Source organism: Thunnus albacares, chromosome 5 (assembly GCF_914725855.1).
Source record: "Thunnus albacares chromosome 5, fThuAlb1.1, whole genome shotgun sequence".
Taxonomy (NCBI): domain Eukaryota; kingdom Metazoa; phylum Chordata; class Actinopteri; order Scombriformes; family Scombridae; genus Thunnus; species Thunnus albacares.
In genome coordinates, this window is record NC_058110.1 from 27279617 (window position 1) to 27302645 (window position 23029).

At 37.5% G+C, this 23029-nt stretch overlaps 2 protein-coding genes across 3 annotated transcripts; one reads left to right on the forward strand and one right to left on the reverse strand.

Annotated features, from left to right (window-relative positions):
* Positions 1-1275: 1275 nt before the first annotated feature.
* cd63 (CD63 molecule) lies at positions 1276-11889 on the forward strand. Its single transcript, XM_044351383.1, has 8 exons — positions 1276-1436; positions 2245-2333; positions 7946-8134; positions 8317-8391; positions 9101-9199; positions 9417-9560; positions 11113-11196; positions 11468-11889. The coding sequence occupies exons 2-8, from the start codon at positions 2268-2270 to the stop codon at positions 11531-11533; spliced, it is 723 nt and encodes a 240-aa protein (XP_044207318.1). The 5' UTR covers positions 1276-1436; positions 2245-2267; the 3' UTR covers positions 11534-11889.
* On the reverse strand, positions 11669-22345 carry letmd1 (LETM1 domain containing 1). Of its 2 annotated transcripts, none has more exons than XM_044351382.1 (9): positions 22192-22345; positions 19849-20003; positions 18396-18511; positions 16971-17053; positions 16640-16826; positions 14688-14789; positions 14419-14571; positions 14227-14323; positions 11669-13666 (listed from the first exon to the last, which is right to left on the reverse strand). In XM_044351382.1, the coding sequence occupies exons 1-9, from the start codon at positions 22305-22307 to the stop codon at positions 13590-13592; spliced, it is 1086 nt and encodes a 361-aa protein (XP_044207317.1). In that variant the 5' UTR covers positions 22308-22345; the 3' UTR covers positions 11669-13589. The 2 variants fall into 2 exon arrangements, with proteins under 2 accessions (XP_044207317.1, XP_044207315.1); XM_044351380.1 differs by having other exon boundaries at positions 18396-18520.
* Between the last annotated feature and the right edge of the window lie 684 nt (positions 22346-23029).

Consider the following 23029-nt stretch of genomic DNA (forward strand, 5'->3'; position numbering starts at 1 on the left):
TACATTTCTTCCTGCAGTCCCTTTTGTAATGAGACAGTGTCTGTTTAGTCTGAAATAATGTTTAGTGCAGCCTGGTTTTATTTTTTTACTATTTTTGTATTTAGTTAGTTAGTTAGTCATCAACAACAGTACAATATATACATTTTCATACAGTTTCTTTCTTTTTCCTTTTTCAGCTGTATATAGCATTGATACACATTATATTCAAATATTAAGCATAGTGCAGCTTTGTTGACTTTACATTCATTATTGACATTTGTTATAAACCAGTTAACACATCCACAGCTCGTCTGCTGCTTCTCCTCTTTATTGTGTCACTGTCATGCACAGTTTTAAAGGTGTGGTTGGGTGGCCAGTGTAAGTAAGTAAATTTTGTTTTAATGGTTTTAAGCCTGTTTTTAGCTGGCGAAAGTTAGCATTAGCATTATCACAGTTAACCATGGACTGTAAATCATAGGTGTATTATGCACCATGCTAACCAAGCTAGCAGCTAACGTTAGGGTCAGCTCCACCCTCAAGTCAAAATATGGTCACTTCTGGCTCCAAAAATCCAAAATGGCCGCAGTCAAAATGCAAACTCGAGGCTTCAAAACATGGATGTATTATAAGAACTGGATGGGGCGCCGCCACTCAGCCTTGCAGCCAATTTTTCCCAATGGTATGGCAGCGAAAAAACCCCTTATGGTCCAAAAAGCATTTTCCCCATAGGCCACCATTGTAAAAGAGACATCTGTAAAACTACTGACAGGACACCTCGAACTGCAAACAAGGTCAGTTATGACTTTCTATTATAAACTTTTGATCCATGGAGGTTTTATATTTGTAAAGCTTTCCTCGAGTATCCAGCTCTTGTTACACATCCATGGTCCAAATATGGTCACTTCTGGTTATAAAAATCCAAGATGGCAACAGTCAAAATGCAAACTAAAGTCTTCAAAACACGAGTCCACAAACCAACGGGTGATGTCACGGTGGCTACGTCCATTATTTTTGGCGAGTGTATGGCGAAAACCTAGTCTTGTGTGTATGTGTCTGATTATAGCAAGAAAAAACCTATTCAATGTTCATTTGGGCACCTGGCTATTTTTTTTAAGACATATTCAAAAAATTGTGAACCCATCCTTTAATTGTCACTTACATGTTGTTTAGGTGATTTAGGTGGCTAATCTAAAACAACAACAACAACAACAAAACTGGACAACAAACAACACCCGGATTTGTCTTGTGTTAACTAACAGCGACTACACCCAGCAATTGAGGCTGTGTGTTTAACGAGCAGACCGTGAAGGCACCATGCTAATAAAAGGAGAAGGGGTGGTGAGCAGTCGAGGAGCAGGGGAGCAAAGGGAGGGACTATAAACTAACGTTAGTGTAAAATTTCAACATTTCGTCGTCTTCGTCTCTCATCGCAGGGTTACACAAACTTCTCCACTAAGGTAGGCCTCAAAAAATTGTCGAAAGTACTCTTTTCATCAACCGTTTTCCGTTAACCGTGGTTGGAATGTGGCGTTTAAAGACGTATATCTTCACCTAAAAAAAGTTGTTAAAACAATTTTTTAAAAGAAGAGAAGAGGATGTGTTTTTCAGTTTTCGATAAACATCTTGCTGAATCCGCGTATCTGTGTTTATCTTCGACTAATTTATCTGTTAAAACTCTGAGCTAATTCAATAAGACAACTCCGCTTTGGTCGATAATGTGGTAACTTAATTTAGCCGTTGACAAAGCTGGTATTGTTGCCTGGCGGTGATTAACGGTCCCCGGGTTACTCGGGCAGGGCTAGACGGGCTTCTTCCTTAAAAAAAACAAAAAAAAAACGACACTTTTGATCCCTTTATGGCTCAGATGATGTGTTGTTTTTCAGCCTGTACAGCTTTAAACACTTTGTCTGATGAATCTGAAAGAGCAGCCCTGCCCTTGTTTGTGGCACAGCTCAACACAGACTGATTATAAACTGGTACTAAACTTTTTAAATGGATATGTTGTGGTATAATATGTGTGGACTAGCAATAAATTCAGCCAAACAATAGGAACATTTGTAGTCCATTGACCTAACATATCTGTTAATGCTAAAAGCTTAATCACCTTCCTTTTTAAAGTGACTCAGATCCTCCAGTGTGCTGCTTGTTGCTGCTCATGTTACAGCTGATGTAATGGTCACATAGTTCAACCTTTAAAAAAGAAAGTTCATGAAATGCAACTCATTTTATTTTTAATGTTTTTTTGTTTGTTTGTTTTGGATCCAGGAAATCAATCCTCATCAGCAGCCATGGGTGTAGAGGGGGGAATGAAATGTGTCAAGTTCCTGCTTTTCTTTTTCAACTTTATTTTCTGGGTGAGTAGAAGCAAATGATTACTAACAAAAACACGTAAACACAAACATGTTGAGAAGTGAAGGTGGTTTGTGCTGGCCTAAAAAAAAAAACCCCGCTTCCCTCCCAAAAAAGAAGTTTTTATTCTGCCAGAGAGCAAACAGGAAATAAAACCAGGTTATGGTGTCCAGTGTGATTCCCCGTGATGGAAAGTAAAGAGCACATTACCTCAAGTACTTTTAATTTATTTGAGTATTTTCATTATCTGCTACTTTATTTACTTTACTTCCACTTCACTACATTTCAGAGGGAAATATTGTACTTTCTACTCTTAACAGCTTCAGTTACTTTTCAGATGAAGATTTGACACAATGGATAATATAACAAGCTGTTAAAATGCAACACATTGTTAAAGATGAAACCAGTGGTTTCCAACCTTTTTGGCTTTTGACGTCTCACAAAAAGTAGTGTGTAGTCGAGGTCACATTTCACATGTCTATGAGTTGTTAACGGCTCCACCAAATAGTGATTTTTCCCTCTAAACTCAGATAAAAAACAGATTTGTGTATCAGAACTCTGTTTTTTCTTCTTTTCTCTCCCATTAATCATCTCATGACCCCTCAGATTTATCTGGTGACCCTGACCCCTAGGTTGGGAACCACTGGACTAAACTAGGAAACTGTATATAAAGTAGTTGAAACTAGCTCCACCTCCAGCAGCTACAACAGTAACATGCTGCTCTAACACTGATGCGTCAGTGTTAATAATCTAATGATGTCATATATAATAATATATCAGTCAGAGGAACCAAACCACTACTTTTACTGCAATACTTAACCATTAAGAACATTTTGCTGATAATACTTACTTACTGTATTTTTACTTAAGTAGGATCTTTCGTGCAGGACTTTTACATTGCTGTATTGGTACTTTTACTTCCACCACTGGTGATTTGTGTTATCGAGATAAATCAGCTTATCTCTTTTCGGCTGGTGGAAATATTTGCAGCTCTGGACTCATTTTATAACCCTGTCTTTGACTTTGAGCATGAATTCTGGTCTTGTTACCTTACTTTAAGGTCATCATATGTGGGGGGAAAAAAAAAATCAGCTGATGAGCAAACACATACTCACACAACTTATGACATCCCCTCTTGATTTATTCTTCCTGGACACTTTCTGCTTGACTCACATGTTTGGTTAATATCAAATGAACCAAAGCATAGCAGAACATGAACACAAGGACGAAGCATTTATCTCAAATATCCTGGCCAACCTGTTTCCTGGATGTTACGTGTTTGCAGTTCTGTCTCGCTGTGTGTTTGGGAGTTTTGGAGGGAGAGTCGATGATGATGGAATTTGAATCTTATGACCAGATTTAAGTGTAACAGCATCATGTGACTCGTCCAGTGTTTTCCTTCTTTTTTTTTTTCTTTTTTTTCCTCCCCTTCACTGACACACTGCCACTTAAAACTTTACAGTGAACTTTTTTTTTACTGAGTAACACTCAGATAACAATCTCACACAGGGGAAGAGGAAGCACTGAATGACAAAGCTGATTTTATCCGCATTTTTTAGGGCCGGCTGCAACCAACATTTATTTTCTTTATTTTCAGTTAGATGAGTTAGAAAAAAAAGAGTCCAAGGTGGCTCGAATCAAGTCTTCAAATGTTTTTTTTTTTTTGCCAGACCAACATCCAAAGATATTCAGTTTATTATCATATAACAAAAAACTAATAAATCCAGAAAATACTTACATTAGGGAAGCTGGAATGAGTGAATTTGAGTTGTTTTTGCTTAAAAATTGACTTGAATGATTAACTGTAGGGCTGCAACTGATGATGATTTTCATTATGGATAGATAGGTCGATTATTTTCTCGATTATTTAGTTTTTTGGTCCATAAAATGTCAGAAAATGGTGAAAAATCATGATCACTGTTCCCGAAACCCAAGAAGACGTCCTTGAATGTCTTGTTTTGTCCCAATCAGCAATCCACAACTCAAAGATATTCACATTTGAGAAGCTGGAATCTGAGAATTTGGACATTTTTTCTTAGAAAATGACGCCAAGTGATTAATTCATTATCAAAATAGCTGGCGATTAATTCAATAGTTGGCAACTAATCGATGAATCGACTAATTGTTGCAGCTCTAATTAACTGAGTATCAAAATGGTTGCAGATTATTTTCTGTTGATCAACAAATCGTGTCAGCTCTGCATATTTTCATCAAGAAAGGAAAAAATATAATAGCGGCTAGAATAAAGACTTTATTACTTGATTTACTTTTATTGTATTCTGGCATTAATGCACTCCTCTTTGCACTGTTTGCTTGCTCTGTTCACTCCTTTATGTTTTCCTATGTCAACCATTAGCCACTTATTTGACTCCAGCTCAAATATTTACATTGGTGGTGCCAGCAAGGAGAGGTCGTCAGCTGCAGCTACGGCTTAACATGGATAACATAACAAGCTGGGTCGCATGAGATAAAAGCTTCCGACAGATGTCCCGTGTGACTGAAGTAGTCGGTTTTTATACTGGCACAAACATTTCTGTGAATTTTTACTTGACTTGCTTAAAAGGAAATTGAAAGCATTGAAGAGTAGAAAGACCAGTTTGGCTGGGAGATGTTGTTCCTGGAGCATCTGTTCATTTGTTTATAGCGACTCGACTATGCTGCTTTTTAATAGATAAGAAAGACCCGCTGTAGACGATTGACCTCGATTTTAATACGGAGAGTTCTCACTAAACCTTTTATGATAATCATAAGGTGAATTTATGTTGGATGTTTGTTTTTGCCTGATGCCAAGTATATTAAGAGTAATAAAAGGGTCAATAAATGTCAGCTTGACTGTCAAGTTATGCATAAGCATTATAAGATTATAACAACATCTTTTTGTTTGTTTTTTTCCCCTGATCATTAGAGCTGAAACAATAAAGCGATTAGTCGATGAACAGATAACTTTTTACAACTTTTAAACACTCAATTAACCATTTAAGTATTTTACAGCGATGATGCAACAGAATTTGCTGGTTTCAGTTTCTCAAATGTGAATATTTGCAGGTTTTCTTAATTTTATGATGATAAAATTAATATTTTTACATTCATATTTTGGACTGTAGGTTGGACAACAGTTTGTTTGAATTGGTGTAATTGGTTTATTCAGACTTATCTGACATTTTATAAACTTAAAGATCAATTGAATAATAGGCAGATTAGATTAATAATGTCACAATAATGAAAAGAATCATTAGTTGCAGCTTTTTTTTTTTTTTTTTTTAAATCATTGTAACATTATAGTCACCAACAATGACTCTAACTCTGAGTCAAACCTCAGTCAGAGTCACTGGATTTTCCATTATTAGTTTTTATATAACCTTTTGCTTTGTGGTCAGTTTTTTTCTGCCCTATATTCTATTTTTATCTTTGACTTGACCGATGATGTCTTCCGTTTCCTCACAAATTTATGATAACACTGAAAGAACTGAGTTACTGGCACCAATGCGTACGTGTTCGTTTGCTGCAGCTTATCTGCATAAAATATGGGAGCAATAAGCCGCAAATTTTTTTCAACACTTTTTTTATACTTCTGCTTTTTGAGATGAACCTAAAGTGCTGACACTAATGACTGACTTACTGTTTGTCCGACAGTTCAGAAACCTTTTTTAAACTATTTGGTTCCTACAAGGGGGGAAAAAAGTACACTTGTACACTTGTATTATCTGAAAATGATTTTTTGCAATTTATTGATTAACTGTGGCTTGTAAAATTTGAAATCACAATATTCAAAAGCCCAAAGTGTTGCCAACTAATTGCTTGTTTTGTCCAAACAACACTCAAAACCTTAAGATATTTAATTTATTATCACAAAAGACAAAAAGAGCAGACAATCTTTACAACTGAGTGTGTTAATTTTAAGTACTTAAAAGTTATTTAAGTAATTGAAAAATTATTAAAAGTTGAACTACACATTGAATGGGTTTTTTTTTTACACTATGCACATAATCACATAGTTCTATATTGGCATATGATAATACTGGTGATTAGTGTGTAAAAACTACTTTTTTCCTGCTCACAATTATCTTATTTCTATCTCTACGGCTGCAACTAACGATTATCGTCATTACTGATTCATCTGCCGATTATTTTCTCGATTAATCAGTTAAAGTTATAATTTCCTGCTGCCCAGAATAGTGACTTGACATGCCTTGTTTTGCCCTACAGTCAAAACCCTCCAAAATAATCAGTGTGCTATTATATAAATAGAGAAGATCTTTGCATTTGAGAGTTGCTGATCAATTTTCTGTCGACTGATGAACATTTGCAGTTTTAGTGATTTTAAATTCCCCTCCTGACTTCAGCCTGAACCCCACCACGCCTGCGTCTACCCTGACTGGACTGCCTCTCTTTCGATAAAGTACCGACAGAGTGAAGGACGTGTATTTCTCTGTAATGTTTGCCTTTAGAGCTGCTTGATCCCAGCTGATGATGGTCAAACACTTCACCCACATAGTGTTTGTAAAGGATCACTCCACCCTGAACAGTGACACATGAATATCTCTGTTTATCTCGTATCATTTTACATCTGCATACAGGAACCAAAGACTGTCACAACTTCCTTCCATCTGTTAAACATTAGTGCTTATTCATTTAGCCTGCAATGAGGCATTAATGTTTAAGCAAAGACAGGTTTGACAGTTATTATCAAGTGAATTTTTAGTAATTTCTTCATAATTAATACTTGAATATTGGGTCAATTTTGGATCTAAAAATTCACGTCAAGTCTAAATCAAGATGCTCAAACTGGATTGGTTTAGACCTGCAATGATTAGTTGATTAATTCTTTGACAGAAAATGAATTGGCTATTTTAATAATCGAATTATAATTTTTCTTAACCTTTTTTTTTTTTTTTTTTTAAAGCAAAAATGCTAAATATTTGCTGGTTCCTGCTGATCAAATGATGAGAATTTGATGCTTTTCTTCCTCATACATGACAGTAAACTGCATATCTTTGGGTTTTTGACTGTTGGTAGAACAAAAACATTTGAAGACGTCAACTTTGGCTTTTTCACCAAAAATCAAATCATTCTTTACTAACATTTTATAAACAAAACGATTAATCAAGTAAAATAATCATTAGTTTTAGCCCTAGATTGATTACATTCAGACACCAAAATTCAGGAAGAATTCACCATCCGGACTGCACTGTACTTAAACTCTCAACCCTGAATGCAGTCAGACCTGCGCACTATCAGGTTACGTCCTGTCAGCTAAATTATCTGAGAAACAGAAATCCAGATGAGCGGCTTAAAACTCTTAAAAACAACATTTCTGAACCCTGGAAAAAAGTTTCTGAAACGACAAAACTTAAAAAATTACCTGAAAATGTCAAAGAGGTGGAATTCAAAAGGCACACATTCAGATTGATGGTGTCAAAGTATTTAGTTGTGGTTTTCTCAATTTCACAAGTACGTATTCAGTTGCTTATATAATTCTAATTATTACAGCCTTTCTTTGCTACCAGATAATCAAATAAAACAATTAAAGTTTCCACTAAAAGGCTCAGATAAAAGAAACAAGCTTGTAGTACATGAATACATCCCTGAGCTGATCTCCCCTTTTTTTTTCCTGCAGTTATGCGGCCTAGCGTTGATCGTCGTGGGAATCCTGGTTCAGATTAATTTGCACAAGACCTTCATGATCCGTGATCCGTCAGCCTCCGGAGCTCCCATCGTCCTCATCGGAATCGGTGTGGTGATTTTCTTCATCGCCTTCTTTGGCTGCTGTGGTGCCTGGAAAGAGAACTACTGCATGGTCACCACGGTAATTCATATAGTTTGGTTTCTGTTAAATCACAAAACAATAAAAAGATTTCATTTGTTTTGCTGTGTTGAATGTTCATGGACCAGATTAATGAATAATGTGTGTGCAAAACCTGTATAATGTGTTTAAGTTGATGTAATTCACTGAAAAATCTTTAATTTTTTTTAATTTTTTCCCCCCAGTTTGCCATCCTTATCTCTCTTATCATCATTGTTGAGATTGCTGCAGCAATTGCCGGATACATCTTCAGGAACAAAGTGAGTCACTGTTTTGTGTGTTAAAGGATGAGTAAAACAACAGTCAGGAGCCCAAATGAAGACTGAAACAGGTTTTACTTGCTGTAATCATTCCTCCTGTTCATACTGACCATTAGAAGATCTCTTCATAATGCACTTACAATGGAAGTGACAACGGACAAAATCCACAGGCATTAATTTGAGCAAAAATGTATTTAAAAGTTTATCTGAAACTTATGAGGCTTCAGCAGTCTGAGTTAGTCTAATAAAGTGGATATCTTCCACAGTTGCAGTCTTTTTTTAGTAAAAAAAAAAATCCCTCTTAGTGTTTTGACAGACAGTGTTTTCCTGTCCAGCTGCAGTTGGAGGATCATAACAAAAATAAGGAATGTGGCACTAAAAAGACTGTAACGTCTAGATATCTACTTGATTTGACTCATTTGGATGGCTGGAGCTTCATATTAGCTTCAGATAAACTTTTAAATACATTTTTGAACAGAAGGCGGACTGTGGATTTTGTCCCCCATCACTTACATTTTAATTACATATGAAGGGCTCTTCTAATGGCGGGTACGGAGGATTACACCAAATAAAACGTATCAATATTCATTTGGGCATCCGACTTAATTGTTTCAGGTCAGACTTGAATAACTGTGAACCCATCCTTTTTAAGTAACACCCTGCAGAACGAGTGTCTTAACTTCCATGTTGTGTTTCCCATCCCATGTAGATCTCAAATGTCGTCCAGGATAGTCTCACCGAAATGATCACCAACTACAACAACAGCACAGAGGATTTCAAAAAGGCTGTGGATAATCTGCAGGAGGATGTGAGTTCAGTGTAGACTTACTGTTTACTTAGTCTGACTACACCTTCACATAACAGTGCTGCATCCTGTTGGTCGCTGCTGCATGACATTACATTGTTTCACTTCGCACCTTCTTGACACGTTCTGTCCTCTTACTATATGTTGATCATGTGATTACTGCCAAGCCTTACAGCTGGCACTTCCTTATGAAATGTTTTGACTCATGCTCTTTTTCCAGTTGAAATGCTGTGGCGTGAACAGCTCCGCCGACTGGAAAAACTACAGACCTAATGGGAACTCAGTGCCTGACTCGTGCTGTGTGAATGTCACCACCGGCTGTGGAATCGGGACCATGACAGATCCTGCCAAAGTGTACCAGAAGGTAAACCTGCAGTTTGTTGCAAAGTCAAATGAACATGAGATTTACTATATTCATGGTCCTGGTTGATTTGGTGACACTTACTGGATTACTGGTGATAACAGCGAGTGCGGTCTAACACTTCCTCAGCAGCTACTTAGTGAGAAATACAACAGAAGAGCAACTGGTGTATCTGATAACACAAAGTCATGTGGTTTTTGCCGTAGAAGTGAGTCAGTAATCTGCCTCTTTTCATCATGCCATGAGAAACCTCGATTCATGCTGGACATGACGAGTAGTTTTCCACACAACAGGTTGCGACAACTTGGCAGAAATGGAATATAATATTCATAAGTGTGTTTTAATTAGTGTATAATCCCATGAAAATAAGAATTGTAGTGTTTTTGTTACCTTAGAATGAGCTCTTTATATCTACATAGGGAGCAGGTCTTCTTCTGCAGAGCCCGCCATGTTGCACCGCCATCTTTCTACAGTAGCCCAGAACGGACAAACCAAACCCTGGCTCTAGAGAGGGCCTTTTGCATTTCGTGGCCACCGTACTTCTCCTACACGCTTGCAAGGGGAGGGTGAAGGGTATTCAGTTGGTTGCAATCTACAACCTCACTGCTAGATGCCGTTAAATCCTTCACACTGCACCTTTAAATCGATCCTTCCGTCAACCTTGTGATCTTCTGTTTTGTAGATGCACTTTTGCGGAACGATTGTTGTGTAGCACTAACCACAGTGACAAATGACAAAAAGTGACTGTATATGTGACAAATACATTGTGTCTTCAGTGGCGTTTTCACAATGAAAGTTTGCATCAGCAGTAATTTAACGCAGCTCTGATGCAGCCGTGGGAGTGTGAGCAGTGAGGCTGATTATTGGAGCGCTGGATTACATCGTTTACTGTCTGCTGTCAAATAAAGGAATAAAATGTCCCAAAACATAATAAATAAGTCAAACAAGTGACTGAAGAGGAACCTAGCTGATATATGAGAGTACATATCTTTTACATAAACACATAAAATAAACATGAGGATCCCTTAAATGTTTCTGTGCTAAATAGATGTGTATATACGCACACATACAGTATGTGTGTGATGCGATCACCACACAGGTGCATGTGAATTAGGCCTCTCTGACTGTTTCCCAAAGCCCAGGATGATGTCCTCAAATGTCATGATGTTAGATGAATAGAAGACTAAAGAAACCAGAAAATATTCTCTCTTGAGCAACTGGAACAAGAGAATTTGGACATTTTTCTTAAAAAAATGACTCAAAATGATTAATCAATTAACGAAATGGTTAACAATTAAGTTCCTTTTAATCAACTTATGGTTGCAGCTCTAAATGTGTTCATGCGTAGCCCATATATAACATAAAACTAAAACTCAACATTTATTATTACACAAACGGCACTGAGTTGTGTGGTTCCTTGAACTATGAAGAAGTAAAGTCAACTTCAACAAAACACGAGGGTTAAAAAGTCAATGTTTAACCCTGAAACAACGTGTCTCTTAAAGAAGTCAACCAGTGAAACGTGCAGATTAAAACTTTTCTCTCTGTGTTCCAGGGTTGTCAAGATGCTGTTGAGGCTTTACTGAAGAAACACATCCAGTGGGTGATAGTTGCAGCTCTCGTTATTGCTTTCCTGCAGGTATGTATCATCAATAAACAAAAGACATGTTGAATTGGCAAAGAATGACTCAGACTTACGACTTCCTTACTCCAGTAACCCTCTAAACACCGAGACTTGTTCTGATGTCTGGTGGTTTCATTGTTTTTCTGCCCCGAAAAGCACTTTTTTGAAAAACTTTTTTTTGCATGTAAAGAAAAATCTAAATTTTATTGCAGGCAGGTTGAGAAAAGATAAACAAAGACACATATCTCAGAAACAATAATGCTTATATCCACTGCTTTTCTTCCAGATTATGGGCATCGTGTTCTCCTGCGTGCTGATGAGAGGCATCCGCAGCGGCTACGAAGTCATGTGATTCAGCTTCACACCTGAGTAGGAGTTGTTTGTTCAGGTCAAGTTTGGGAGCTTAATTCGGAAACGTTAAATATTCTTATACTTCAACTATAATGCACAGAACAATATATTTTTCCCTCATTGATTTTTGGATATATTTTCATAGGTGAGCAGTATGTTTCTACTTTGATACTGTATGTGTGTAGGAATACAAAATGATAGACTTAGTAGAGATTAACGTCCACTTTTATCACATATTTTCTTGTTGGTTGTGAGGAGTTCTAACATCTTTTTACTTTGCTGGATCTCTTTTGACGCTGAGTTTTAATGTCTTGCTGGTTCCCAAGTCTCTATTTTTATTAAAGACTCTTTAAATTACATGTGAATTTGCGTGAATTGTTCATAAAAATCAGGGAAAAGAAACGTACCATTAGGTATTTATTTCAGACACAGTCCCATTACAGTGTATATAATATGGCACAGCAACACATTCAAAGCCTGTTGAGCAAAAAAAAATTATATATATAAAAAAGAAAAATCTTAAACAGAATATAATTTTGCAACTCATATCTCCAACGTTACGTGCCTCTCCTTGTGAAAGGCACAGGAAGCTTATGACATTTCCTATTTTACACTTTACAACACAAATGACAGCGCAAGGGATGCGCAGTTCCTTTCTGTAGCATCGACCTGCAGCAGGAAAACAAAAAGAAAAAGCTTGAATGAAATTTCGTGCTGCGGTATGGTCTGAACTGGGATAAGTTCATGTCATTTTTAAGCTCCCGAAGCAAGAAAACATCAAGTAAACAATAACGTAAAGTGCCATCACGACTCTCTTCAGACAGCTTGTACCTGCTGTGCTGCACCCCAAACAGGTTTATGAGGATAATAATCATCATTTGCAGAAAGTTCAGCTTCTCACCACACACAAGATTGAATGTCTTTGCAATTAAATAATTTTTTTTCAATCTATTTAGGATCAATCAACATTTTTTCTTTCTTTTAAAAAAAAGGTGCTTTCACTACTGATTTGTTGTTTTTTTTTTCAATGACGACCAGCTGTTCAGCATTTTACTAAACTATTTCCTTCCCTCTAGACAGTTGCCACAAAATTCCTCCTTCATACGTTATCTACAATTCTTTCTGCATGATCCGGCATCGTTGATGTTAAAAGAAATAAGTGCAGAATACAAAGTGAGGTTTCAAGTACAAGAAAATACAGTACGTGTTTGATGAGAACATGTTAATTAACACATTAACACACCCATGTAAAAGCTCTTTTATCTGTATTTTTTTTTTTTTTTTCATGAATGGAATGTGTCGGAACAATTGCACCATTCCTCGAGCAAGATATGAACAGACCATGAACTACCGCTGAACTCTGACTAAAGAATATCCTCTTTGTTTCCCTGCTTGTCTTTATTAGCTGTGTAATGTTGTGCTAGCTTAGAAGTAAACAGATGACCAGTCTGTGCCTTTTTTTTTTTTTTTTTAAAGTGGTAACAAGCTTGAGATACAGCGACAGGCAATAATGAAATTACCTCGACGTCACCACTAAATATTGTCCAGTGCATCACAATTTAAATCCCTCAGGAGGGTTGGAGCTTTATGCTGCTAGATATGAGAACTACACCGAGCAAGTTTTCTAAGTTATAACATCTTCTAACAGTGTTTTATCAACCTGATGTATGAAGCGGAGTTCTATCCATCTAATTAAGACACTGTTCACATTATATTTGCAAATGAAATCTGTTAACTTAGTGTTTAGTCAGTGGTATCAGTCACTTCATATTAGTGAGGATGTTTGCAGCTAACACGAGAGCTTTAATTGGCAAAAGGAGATTTTTTTGTTGTTTTTTTTTTTTTTTTTTAAACAATGGATGAGATCTTTTTTCTTTACTGCAGACCTGCTTTGAGTTTTAGGTTCTTTTTTAAGTCTAAACCTGAAAATCTTGCCAAGAACAGCTCTAAAATGTTTTTTCCTTAGCAAAAAAGATGTTGACAACTTATAGGAAGTTGTGCTGCGCAGTGCACGAAACAGAACATAATCGCAAAAGCACATTGCTTCAGGCTTCCTGTCAGTGGCGGTTGGGACCGTTGGGGTAGTTGGCAGAGAGCAATACAATGCTGTGCAGGAGCAGTGACACCTCAGATTCTGCAAAAGAAGGCATGAAGATAGTTTAACACTTAAGCAAATACGTTTTGTCACTTTTATGGTGAGAATCAGAGGAGAAGATCAATACTTCATGTGTGTAGGATGAATATGAAGCAACACCTAGCAGCCACTTAGCTTAGCATAAAGACTGGACATGGGGAAACATCTAGCCTAGCTCTGTCTGCAATTACCACCTGGGAAAACCACAAATTGTACTTTTTAAACTTTGTTTTTGGTACAAATTAAACAGACAAGATATAACATGTTAATTAGTGAGCTGTACAATAGCTGGTAGACTGAATTTGTTACCTTTGGGCAGAGCTGGGTGAGTTGTTTTCCCCTATTTCCAGTCTAAGCTAAGCTAACCGGCTGCTAGCTGTGGATTCATATTTAACAGACATAAGAGTGATATTGATCTTCTCATCTAACTCTCAGCAAGAAAACAAATAAGGATATTTTCCAAAATGTTGAAGTCCTTTAAATATTAGACAAAACAGTCATGTGAGCAGGATATGAAGTCACAAAATTACAAAAAATACTGTACATCAAAATGAAAATACCTTTTAAAGAGGAGGACACCTGAAGCCACTGGGATAACCACTCACGGCACTGGTTAGGGCTAAGACTATCAGAATTGAGACCCCTCAGATAACAAGCCTAGAAAGAGGAAAATATGATGCATTTGTAAACACAGAGAAATGTGGGTTCATCATAAATCATCACAACATATGAAATCGGGCAGAGCAACTGACATGTTTGAGTTCAGAGTCATTCAGCTGGTGAGCGCCCAGCCGGCTGAGGGCGCGGTCCAGCCAGAGCAGCTCCAGGGCGTGGCTGTTCAGCCGATGGCGAATCAGGAAACCCGGGAGGCGAGGCGTCAGGAAGAGCAGGGGGCTGATGTGTCTCTGGTGGAAGAAAAGAAAGACAGAAGAGCCAAGTTCACTGAGCTTTTTCTGCAATTTCATATCAGGTGAATGAGCAGCGTTTGTTTGTTTGTGACGAGTGGAAGACTTTTACTGACCATGTGATTCACTCTCATCCTCTTTACACCCAGAGGGGGTCCAGCAAACACGCGTCGAACAGCAAGGATTTCAGACACTTGAGGGTTTCCTCCACTTTGCACCTGAATATACACAGAAAGTCAGCTTATTGCAACACTGGATACAGGTTTGACCACTTATACTAGACTACTGATCACAGATAAATACTGGTTTCACACAAGACCCAGCTGTGCAAATACAGTTCTATACAGCCACGACTGTATAGACGTGTGGTATATCTTTGCTTAAGTGACTTTACACTGAAGATTCAACATGGTGGAAGAAGCAGAAGACCTGAGGCCAACAACGCTGTGAGAGTCATTCAAACCAGCATGCACTCTGAAGAGCCCACTTTGTTCAACAGTTCATTAAATATACAGCAAATAATCTAGAACCGCAAAGATTGGTTGATTAGTTGATCAACAGTAAATTAATTGGGAACTATTTTGATAGTCGATTAAACATTATAGTCATTATTTAAGAAAAAATGCAGGAAATTTGCTGGTTTCAGCTTCTGAATGTGTTGATTTGATGTTTTTTTGTCTTTGTCATGCATGATAATAAACTGATATCTTTGAGTTTTAGACTGTGGGTCGGACAAAACAGGAAGTCTGAAGACATCAGCTTTGACTTTAGTAAATTATAACAGCCATCTTTTACTATTTTTGAAATTTATTGGACCAAATGATTAATTGTTTCATTGAGAATAATCAGCGGATTAATCATTAATGAAGTTATCATTAGTCGCAGCCCTAAAAGTCTCAGCAACTGCAATAAATAAATATCACAGCATGATGATTTGTTTGGTCAATAAACTTGACAAGTCAATATAATATTTTTTATTATCATTTTATCTCTATATATATATTGGTTAATATTTTATCTCACATTCGCTGTTACAGACTGGTCACCTGTTAACTGACCAGTATGGATAGTGATTTTATTCAGGAAACAAGATGTCATCTGTAAAAACAACATTTAGGACTCATTGCTGTAAAATAAGATACTTTGTGAATACAGCCCCCGGTGTCTGTCCGGTAATTCATAAATTTGGGTTATTTATATGTAGAGCTGCAACGTTTAGTCAATTAACTGATTAGTTTATCAACAGGAAATTAATTGGCAACTATTTTGATAATCGAATAATTGTTTCTGTGATTTTTCAGGCAAAAAAGCCAAATATCCTCTGGTTTCAGCTTCTCAGATGTGAGGATTTGCTGCTTTTCTTTGTCATATGTAACAGTAAATTAAAAATCTCCAGGTTCTGGACTCTTAAAGACATCACGGCGGGCTCTGAGAGATTGTGGAAATTTGATCACCATTTTTTAACATTTTATACAGAGATCAATCAATCAATTGAATCTGGAAAATAATCTGATTAATCAACAATGAAAACAATCATCAGTTGCCGTCCTGTTTATATGAATAAATGAATGAGTTTTATTTTTGTGTCTGGCCGTTTACATCCATCCCTCATGGAGGAAATTATTCAGACACATTAATCAACAACAAACCAAACGTTCCAGCGTTTAAACTCACCAGCATCTAACAACACAACACATTTACATCATCCAAATATGAAAAGCCTACACACAAGATAACAATAGAACAATAGAAATTAAACAACCACAGCCCCCTCGAACACAAACATAATATACAAATTTAAACAAACACAACCCAAACAAAACAAATACTACACATGCATCTGTTCATGTCAAACATTGTATATCTGATCCTGTTCATAAATAAATACTCTAATAATAGATCGTGCATGAGGTGTCGATACCTCATGCAAAATGCATCGTTGATGATTTATGATTGAGGAGTGAGATTTATAGCTGAGAGGACTAGAACAGATGGCAAACAGTGTAAAAGGAGAAAACTAAAAATAACACCGCTGAGTATTTACCTCCTCATAATACACTATTCTTACCTTAGCGCACAAGTCCTTAAGGCGACCCTGCAGCTGACCATCTTTGACCCGGCCGCTCGTATACTCGAGCCCTTTGAGTACTGGCCGGTGCTGCTTCGCCCTGAAGGAATGATACACACCCCGAAACTCCACCTGCTGCCTGGGAGTCCAGAAATGACGGATCAGGAGCTGGCGAGGGAAAAAGTACCTGGCGGTGAACAGGGAAGGATGGTAACAGAGAGAGGAGAGACACATGGAGCGATGGGGAAAGATATGTATCAGCGAGGCTATCGATCGTTTCAGAACGCTTTGCTGGATATGAATCAAAGATGGTTATTTTAAAGTAACTCACATCAAGACGAAGACCAGGTAGTTGGCGAAGGGAGGGATAGAGATCATCACCAGAGGAATGGCCTTAATCACGTCTCTGCGAAACTGTGAAATAAATGTTAAAGTAAGTAAAGCTGTTATCAAATAACAAACTTAACAGACCAGAAATGAAACAACAGCAAGGTATTAAATTAAGAATAACTCCCACAAAGGCACTAATTAATTAGATTTAATCTGTTATGTATGCGATCTTTAATCAGTAATGAACAATTCTGAGGAGTGTTGAGGATTATGTCCCGATCTGGAGATGCACTGTTCATTCCTGCATTGAAAAGATGCTACATGTAGTAGTTTTAAACATCAAGACATTGTGAAATTAATTATTATACTTTAGTATGATTGTCATTAACAGATAAGACCGTCGTCAATCCGATTGGTCACCTTTATCTTACAAAAATAGTATTGGAAGTGCAAATTTATCGGACAAATTAAGCCTAATTTACTGTACGGTCTGTTGCTAAGAGGATATTTCTTTTTTTCCAAGTCAAAGTTTTCACTTTCTCTTTTGCTTTACTGTGGATGGGATTGATATGTTCAAGGTGTCACTGCTGTGAAAAATGTAGAACCTGCTGTCTTGTTTTACCCTGAAATAAAAACCTTCCTTTATGTCTGTTATATACTAACATCCTCAAATCTTTTGTTAAATGTTGCACTCTTATTTTGCATGGACTTTGGTGTAGGAAGTCGACACTTTAGTGATTGAAAAATTAATCATAAATGAACAAGTACAGGTTCAGGTTTTCAGGTTCAGTCTTTCTTAATACAACCCTCACAAAATCTAAAAGCAGTAAATTGAAAGAGTTATTGGTCACTGTAATCATTAATCCTCTTTATATATGAAGCAATCCCTCATCAGCACAAGTCCAATGTGTTGTTGTTTTGTGCAACAATGGACTTTAAGTTCAACCGAAGCTAATATAAGGCGTCAACGGGCGTCTTCCACAGTTACAGTCTTTTCAGTATGAAATTCAACAGTAAGAGACCTTCTATAAAATCTGATCTGGTGTACACAGCAGATACTACCAGATCATTTTATTTGTGTTTAAGAATGATTGAGAGAATAATGTTTTGATGATAAACTGCTCAGAGTGTTTTGGAAACTTTGTTATCATCTCAGTGTGTCTTAAAAAAACAAAATGTAATTTTTTGCCTCAATATCTGGGTATAAATGTGATAAAATGTGACTTATATGATATAATAGGATATGGTTTCTTACAGTTACACTAAGAGTGAGTGTATAGTTTGTGAGAACCATTAATAATAAATATGATACGTCAAGCAGCAGAGGCATGTTATATTTCACTCAGCTATAAAAAGACAAGTAACTTTTGAAACAAGCTCATATGTGTGTCAAATACCCGTCCTGTGTGTGTGTGAGGAGACTCACCTGTCTGAGTTTCTCCATGTCCCTGTAGGGTAAATCCTGGACCCGCAGTCTTTCACTGGCCATCTTTGTTTTTATCCTCTTCACATCTTTGGCGTCTTGGAAAAGTAGCTTGAATCCTAGAGTGACTCAATGTTAAAAATAATGTTAATGAAGTTAAAATTTTGAAGATGCACTTACATCCGTAGGACAAAGTGCCACGCCCACGCACGCACCAATGACGGAGGAGCTGCCATGCTATATGCCGGCCTGCCAGCAGGAACGATTAAGGTTCAGGCTCAAGAACTCCTGAAAAGGTGAACAGGAGGAGTCTGCAAATTCAACCACCGACCCCCCTCCTGAGCCACAGCCGTCTCGTCCTGTACAGTCCTATGTAAAGGTTTGGACACTCTTTGAGTTTTTGTACAGTGTGTGGTGCCACAAAATGATTAAATTATTGCAATTTGGTTCATTTTACTAAAATTTGATCTGAGTTATACATTGCATTTTCATCACAATTAAAAAACATGTTTTTTGGAAACAAGTGGAAATTCTGTTCATAGATGGATGAATTGACTTCAATGTAAAAATGAACTAGGATTATTCATTAATATTTAAAAATAGTGCATTAATACACTGTGGCTTGAAATACTGGTTTGAATACAGAATTTGATTACCTGAATTCTAAGATGAATATTTACATTTTTACTGATTGATAACTTGAGATGAAAAAGTACATTTTCTGGATGATATTGTGAAAAGATTAGATGCTCTGGTTAAATCTACATTTATCTCAATTTTGTTTATTATAATTTTGAAGTGTGATTTTTATATATATGGTGATTTATTGGTCATATGATGAATCAGCGAAATGTATATAAGGGAAACGGAAGCGGTCTCGGGCACCATCCTGATGAAGGCGAGTTAGCTGAAGACGTTTGGTGAATAAATAAATCATGATGAGTTGTGCGACTTGTTTTAATTCTGATGGACTTGCATTGAAGCTCACACTCTGCACCTTGCTGTGTGTATTAAAACAGAACATCGACATACATGTTCTTTACAACAAATTCACAGGAAACATATCTTTCTTTTAATGAAGTTAATAAAATTCAACTAAATGGAAAATATGATGTACAGTAGCTGAGAAAGTTACTCTACTCTTTAAGTGCTCCATATGTACCGTATCTGTGTCTGTATCTGTACCGTCAACATGATCATTCTTTGAAACTTGAGGAGTTGGACTCCTGAACTTCAAAGTTGGCATTGTGCTTGTGTTTCTAAAATTAAATCCAATCTCACTACATCCTGAAATACATTTAGATTCAATTTAAAATTGAACTGATAAAAAAAACTGTAGTTATAAAATAATCAGTGCCCAGTTTTAAGGAAATAAAAATATCTAATGCAAGCTGAAACCTTTACAAAATATCTACAGTACATAGCAATAGAGTACCAAAGATATCAGTGTTCCTACCTTCAACAAAAGTGTGGTAGAGCTGATAAAAGCGGGGAAATCTTCTTTTGAGGAAACCTTCATATTTGACATTTGCCCACTGGAGCCTGGAGGCGACATATCGACCAATACCTCGCCTAACTTTGGACGACGAGTAGTGTCTACACAGGGACAAACTGTAAAAAAGAAGAGGTGAATATGAATAACTTAACGCCTCATAACATGAATTCTATCTTTAAAATATCCAGGTTTGAAATCATCTTTACACCTCTGTCCCCTGACCGTGGTGTAGACAGTTTGATGTTGGATATTAAGACGGTTCATTCTCAATAACTTATATTTTACTACAAGAGATGGGTCATATTGCATGAAACCTATCTATAAACTGGAGGTTGTGTATGTAGTGGGAGGAGGCCCAGATGAAAGAAAGCTGGTTTGACAAGTCCAGGACAAAAGGTCTGGAAACTACTGAGATAAAATCAGGCTGTAAGAGCTCATTGGGCCATATTTCATGACCTGGTGGTACATCTCAGGGTTTCTGGGTCAGTAAGTGAGGAGTGTCTACTGAGAAAATGTAAGGTGCCCTTTTGTAAATCCACTTGGACAGGCAGCTCAACATGTGGTCAATTCAAAATGGATCATGACTGTGAACATTTTAAACTCAAACTGAAACAGTTTTTAAAGAGGGATCAGTCATGTAGTCATGAGTGACCTGGTACTTGTTGTTTTATGAAACTTTTATGCTATGTTTGTTTGTGAGTTGTTTGTGTTGCTTTGTTGTTGAGTTTCGTGTTGTAATGTACAGTAGGGTCCAAAAGATAAAAGACAAAAGATACTTCTATCTTGCATTTGTTTCAAATGTAATATTATTTTTGACAGTGCTCCAAAGAGCTTCCTGAGATATCACAGAATGATTGGCTTTCTCAGTCTTCAGGTGCCTCCTTAAATGTTCAGTGGGGTTGAGGTCAGGCGACTTTGGAGCAAAGTCCATGACAGTCAGGACTCCTTAGTCTTCTCTGGTCTTTCAGTAGTTCTTGCAAAGCTTTGAGGTGTGTTCGGGGTCATTATCCTGCTGCAGTATGAATCCTTCTCCACAAAGACGCAAAGCAGAGCATGTCTCTGAAGAATGAAGTGGTACTTCTCCTTGGTCAAGATGGAGTCAATTCGGTGCAGGTGTCCATCCTCAGAGTAGGCGAAACACCCTCAGACTTTAATATTCCCACCACCATGTTTCACTGTGGGTTTGATACACTCCAGTTTCATTCTCTCTCCTGTTCGTCTCCTTACATACACCCTTCTGTTACTGCCATAAATCTCAAAGATGGATTGTGACATGCTGGTATTTCTTAGTCCACCCCAAGCGTTTGGCCTTGTTTCCCCTCCTGAGAAGTGGTTTAGAAACTGCTACTCGTCCTCTGAGACCACTATAAGGCAAACTTCTTTTGCTGATTGGAGTCTTGCATTCTTTATTCAGCAAATTCTGTATCTGTGAAGAAGTTGCTTTTCTATCTCTCAGGGAACTAAGCTTGATGTATTGATCTTCTGATGGTGTGGTCACTTTTGGTCTGCCTGATTGTGCTTTCGATACATATTATCCAGTTTCTGCAAAGTGCTTTAGTGTGCCATGCACTGCCCACTTAGAAACCTTTTGTCTAGTCATGATTTGACGCTGAGAAAGCCACCATATATGGATGCCATGTATCACAATGCTACTTAGTACGCAATGATCTGCTGGAAACTTGAGACACAGCCATATTTATAACAGGTGAACACTGGCTTGCAAGTTGACCTCCAGATTTAACATGTCTAAGTATAGTGGGATTTTTATCTGGACCCGGTTTGATGTAATCTGGGTGGGGAAGAAGCAGTGAAATCGCCCATTTTTCTGTTATCATAAGCAAAATACAAGGTTCACAAATCTGAAAATGGGTTTAAACAGTGTGAAGGCTTTTGCTACGATGTCTAACACTTTTCACACGTGTAAGTGGTAAAATTAAATGAGAATTAGACACTAAATATCATTCTTCATGCTTCCCTTGACTTTCCCCTTATTACGCCTTAATCAGACGTTAACGTCAGCGCCCTGTTGTTTGGGTATATTTATTAAAGACACAAACACTAGATAGATTTATACTGAGTTTCGAAACGGCAGTGCAAAATACCATAATTTAAGTAGCCTATAAACTGGACAACTCCTGTTAAATCATGTATTAGTTTACTTTATTTTTTAATAAAACGTAAAGATAAGTTGAAGCAGTTATCTAGATCAACAGCTAGCTTAGCTTAGCAAGGATTCAAGAGAGATGCGAGCAAAACAACGTGACAACTCGCGGACGAATGAACCTCAGAGAGTTTTAGACATACCTGGACTGACGGGACACGCAGGGAGAATAAAGGCCATTTGTTATTCTGTTCGCCCTGAGACCACATAGTCGGATCAAAGACAAACGGCTGCATAGGCTGGAACAGGACAGCGCCATGTTTCCACCTAGTTACCGTAATGACGCGCATGTACCGCAAAACCAATAGCCGACCAGTTACCGTAATACCTGCTGTGTGCATAAACCAGATGTCAGAGAACAACTTCGTTATTTAGTGGACGGACAAAGTTGTTGTCAGTATAAAAACAGTTATGTTATATTGTTGAATTTACTGTGTATCTGTGTGTACCAGTATGTAGGTTATATAGTCGTAACCCACTCAAAATAGCTTATAATCAGGGTGAGCCTATTTCCAGTCTTTTTCTCAACTGCAATAGCTATTTTAATCCAGCAGAGGGCAGTGGTGGCGATGCAGAGAGGAAAGGGTAAACGCCAGATTGGATTGTATGGGCTAGAGGGATGAACTCTCGTAAGTGCAAAAAACATCATGAGCACCTCTTGTTGAGAGAGTAGAATGAGACAGGGGAATGGTAGCAGGCAGAAAGGATATGAACCACACAGAGTAGAAAATATAAATGCATGGTAAAAAGTTAAAGGACCAGTGTATAGGTGCAGATTGCAACCCCTCACCCTAACCCTCCCCGTCCAAGTATGTAGGAGAACCTACAGTGGCCACAATACTCGTGACAAACCTGTGAGGCCCTCTCTTAAGCCATTGTTTGGTTTGTCCGTTCTGGGCTATTGTAAAAACATGGCGTTGCAACATGGCAGGCTCCATTGAAAGGGGACCTGCTCCTCATGTTGATATAATGGATATAAAG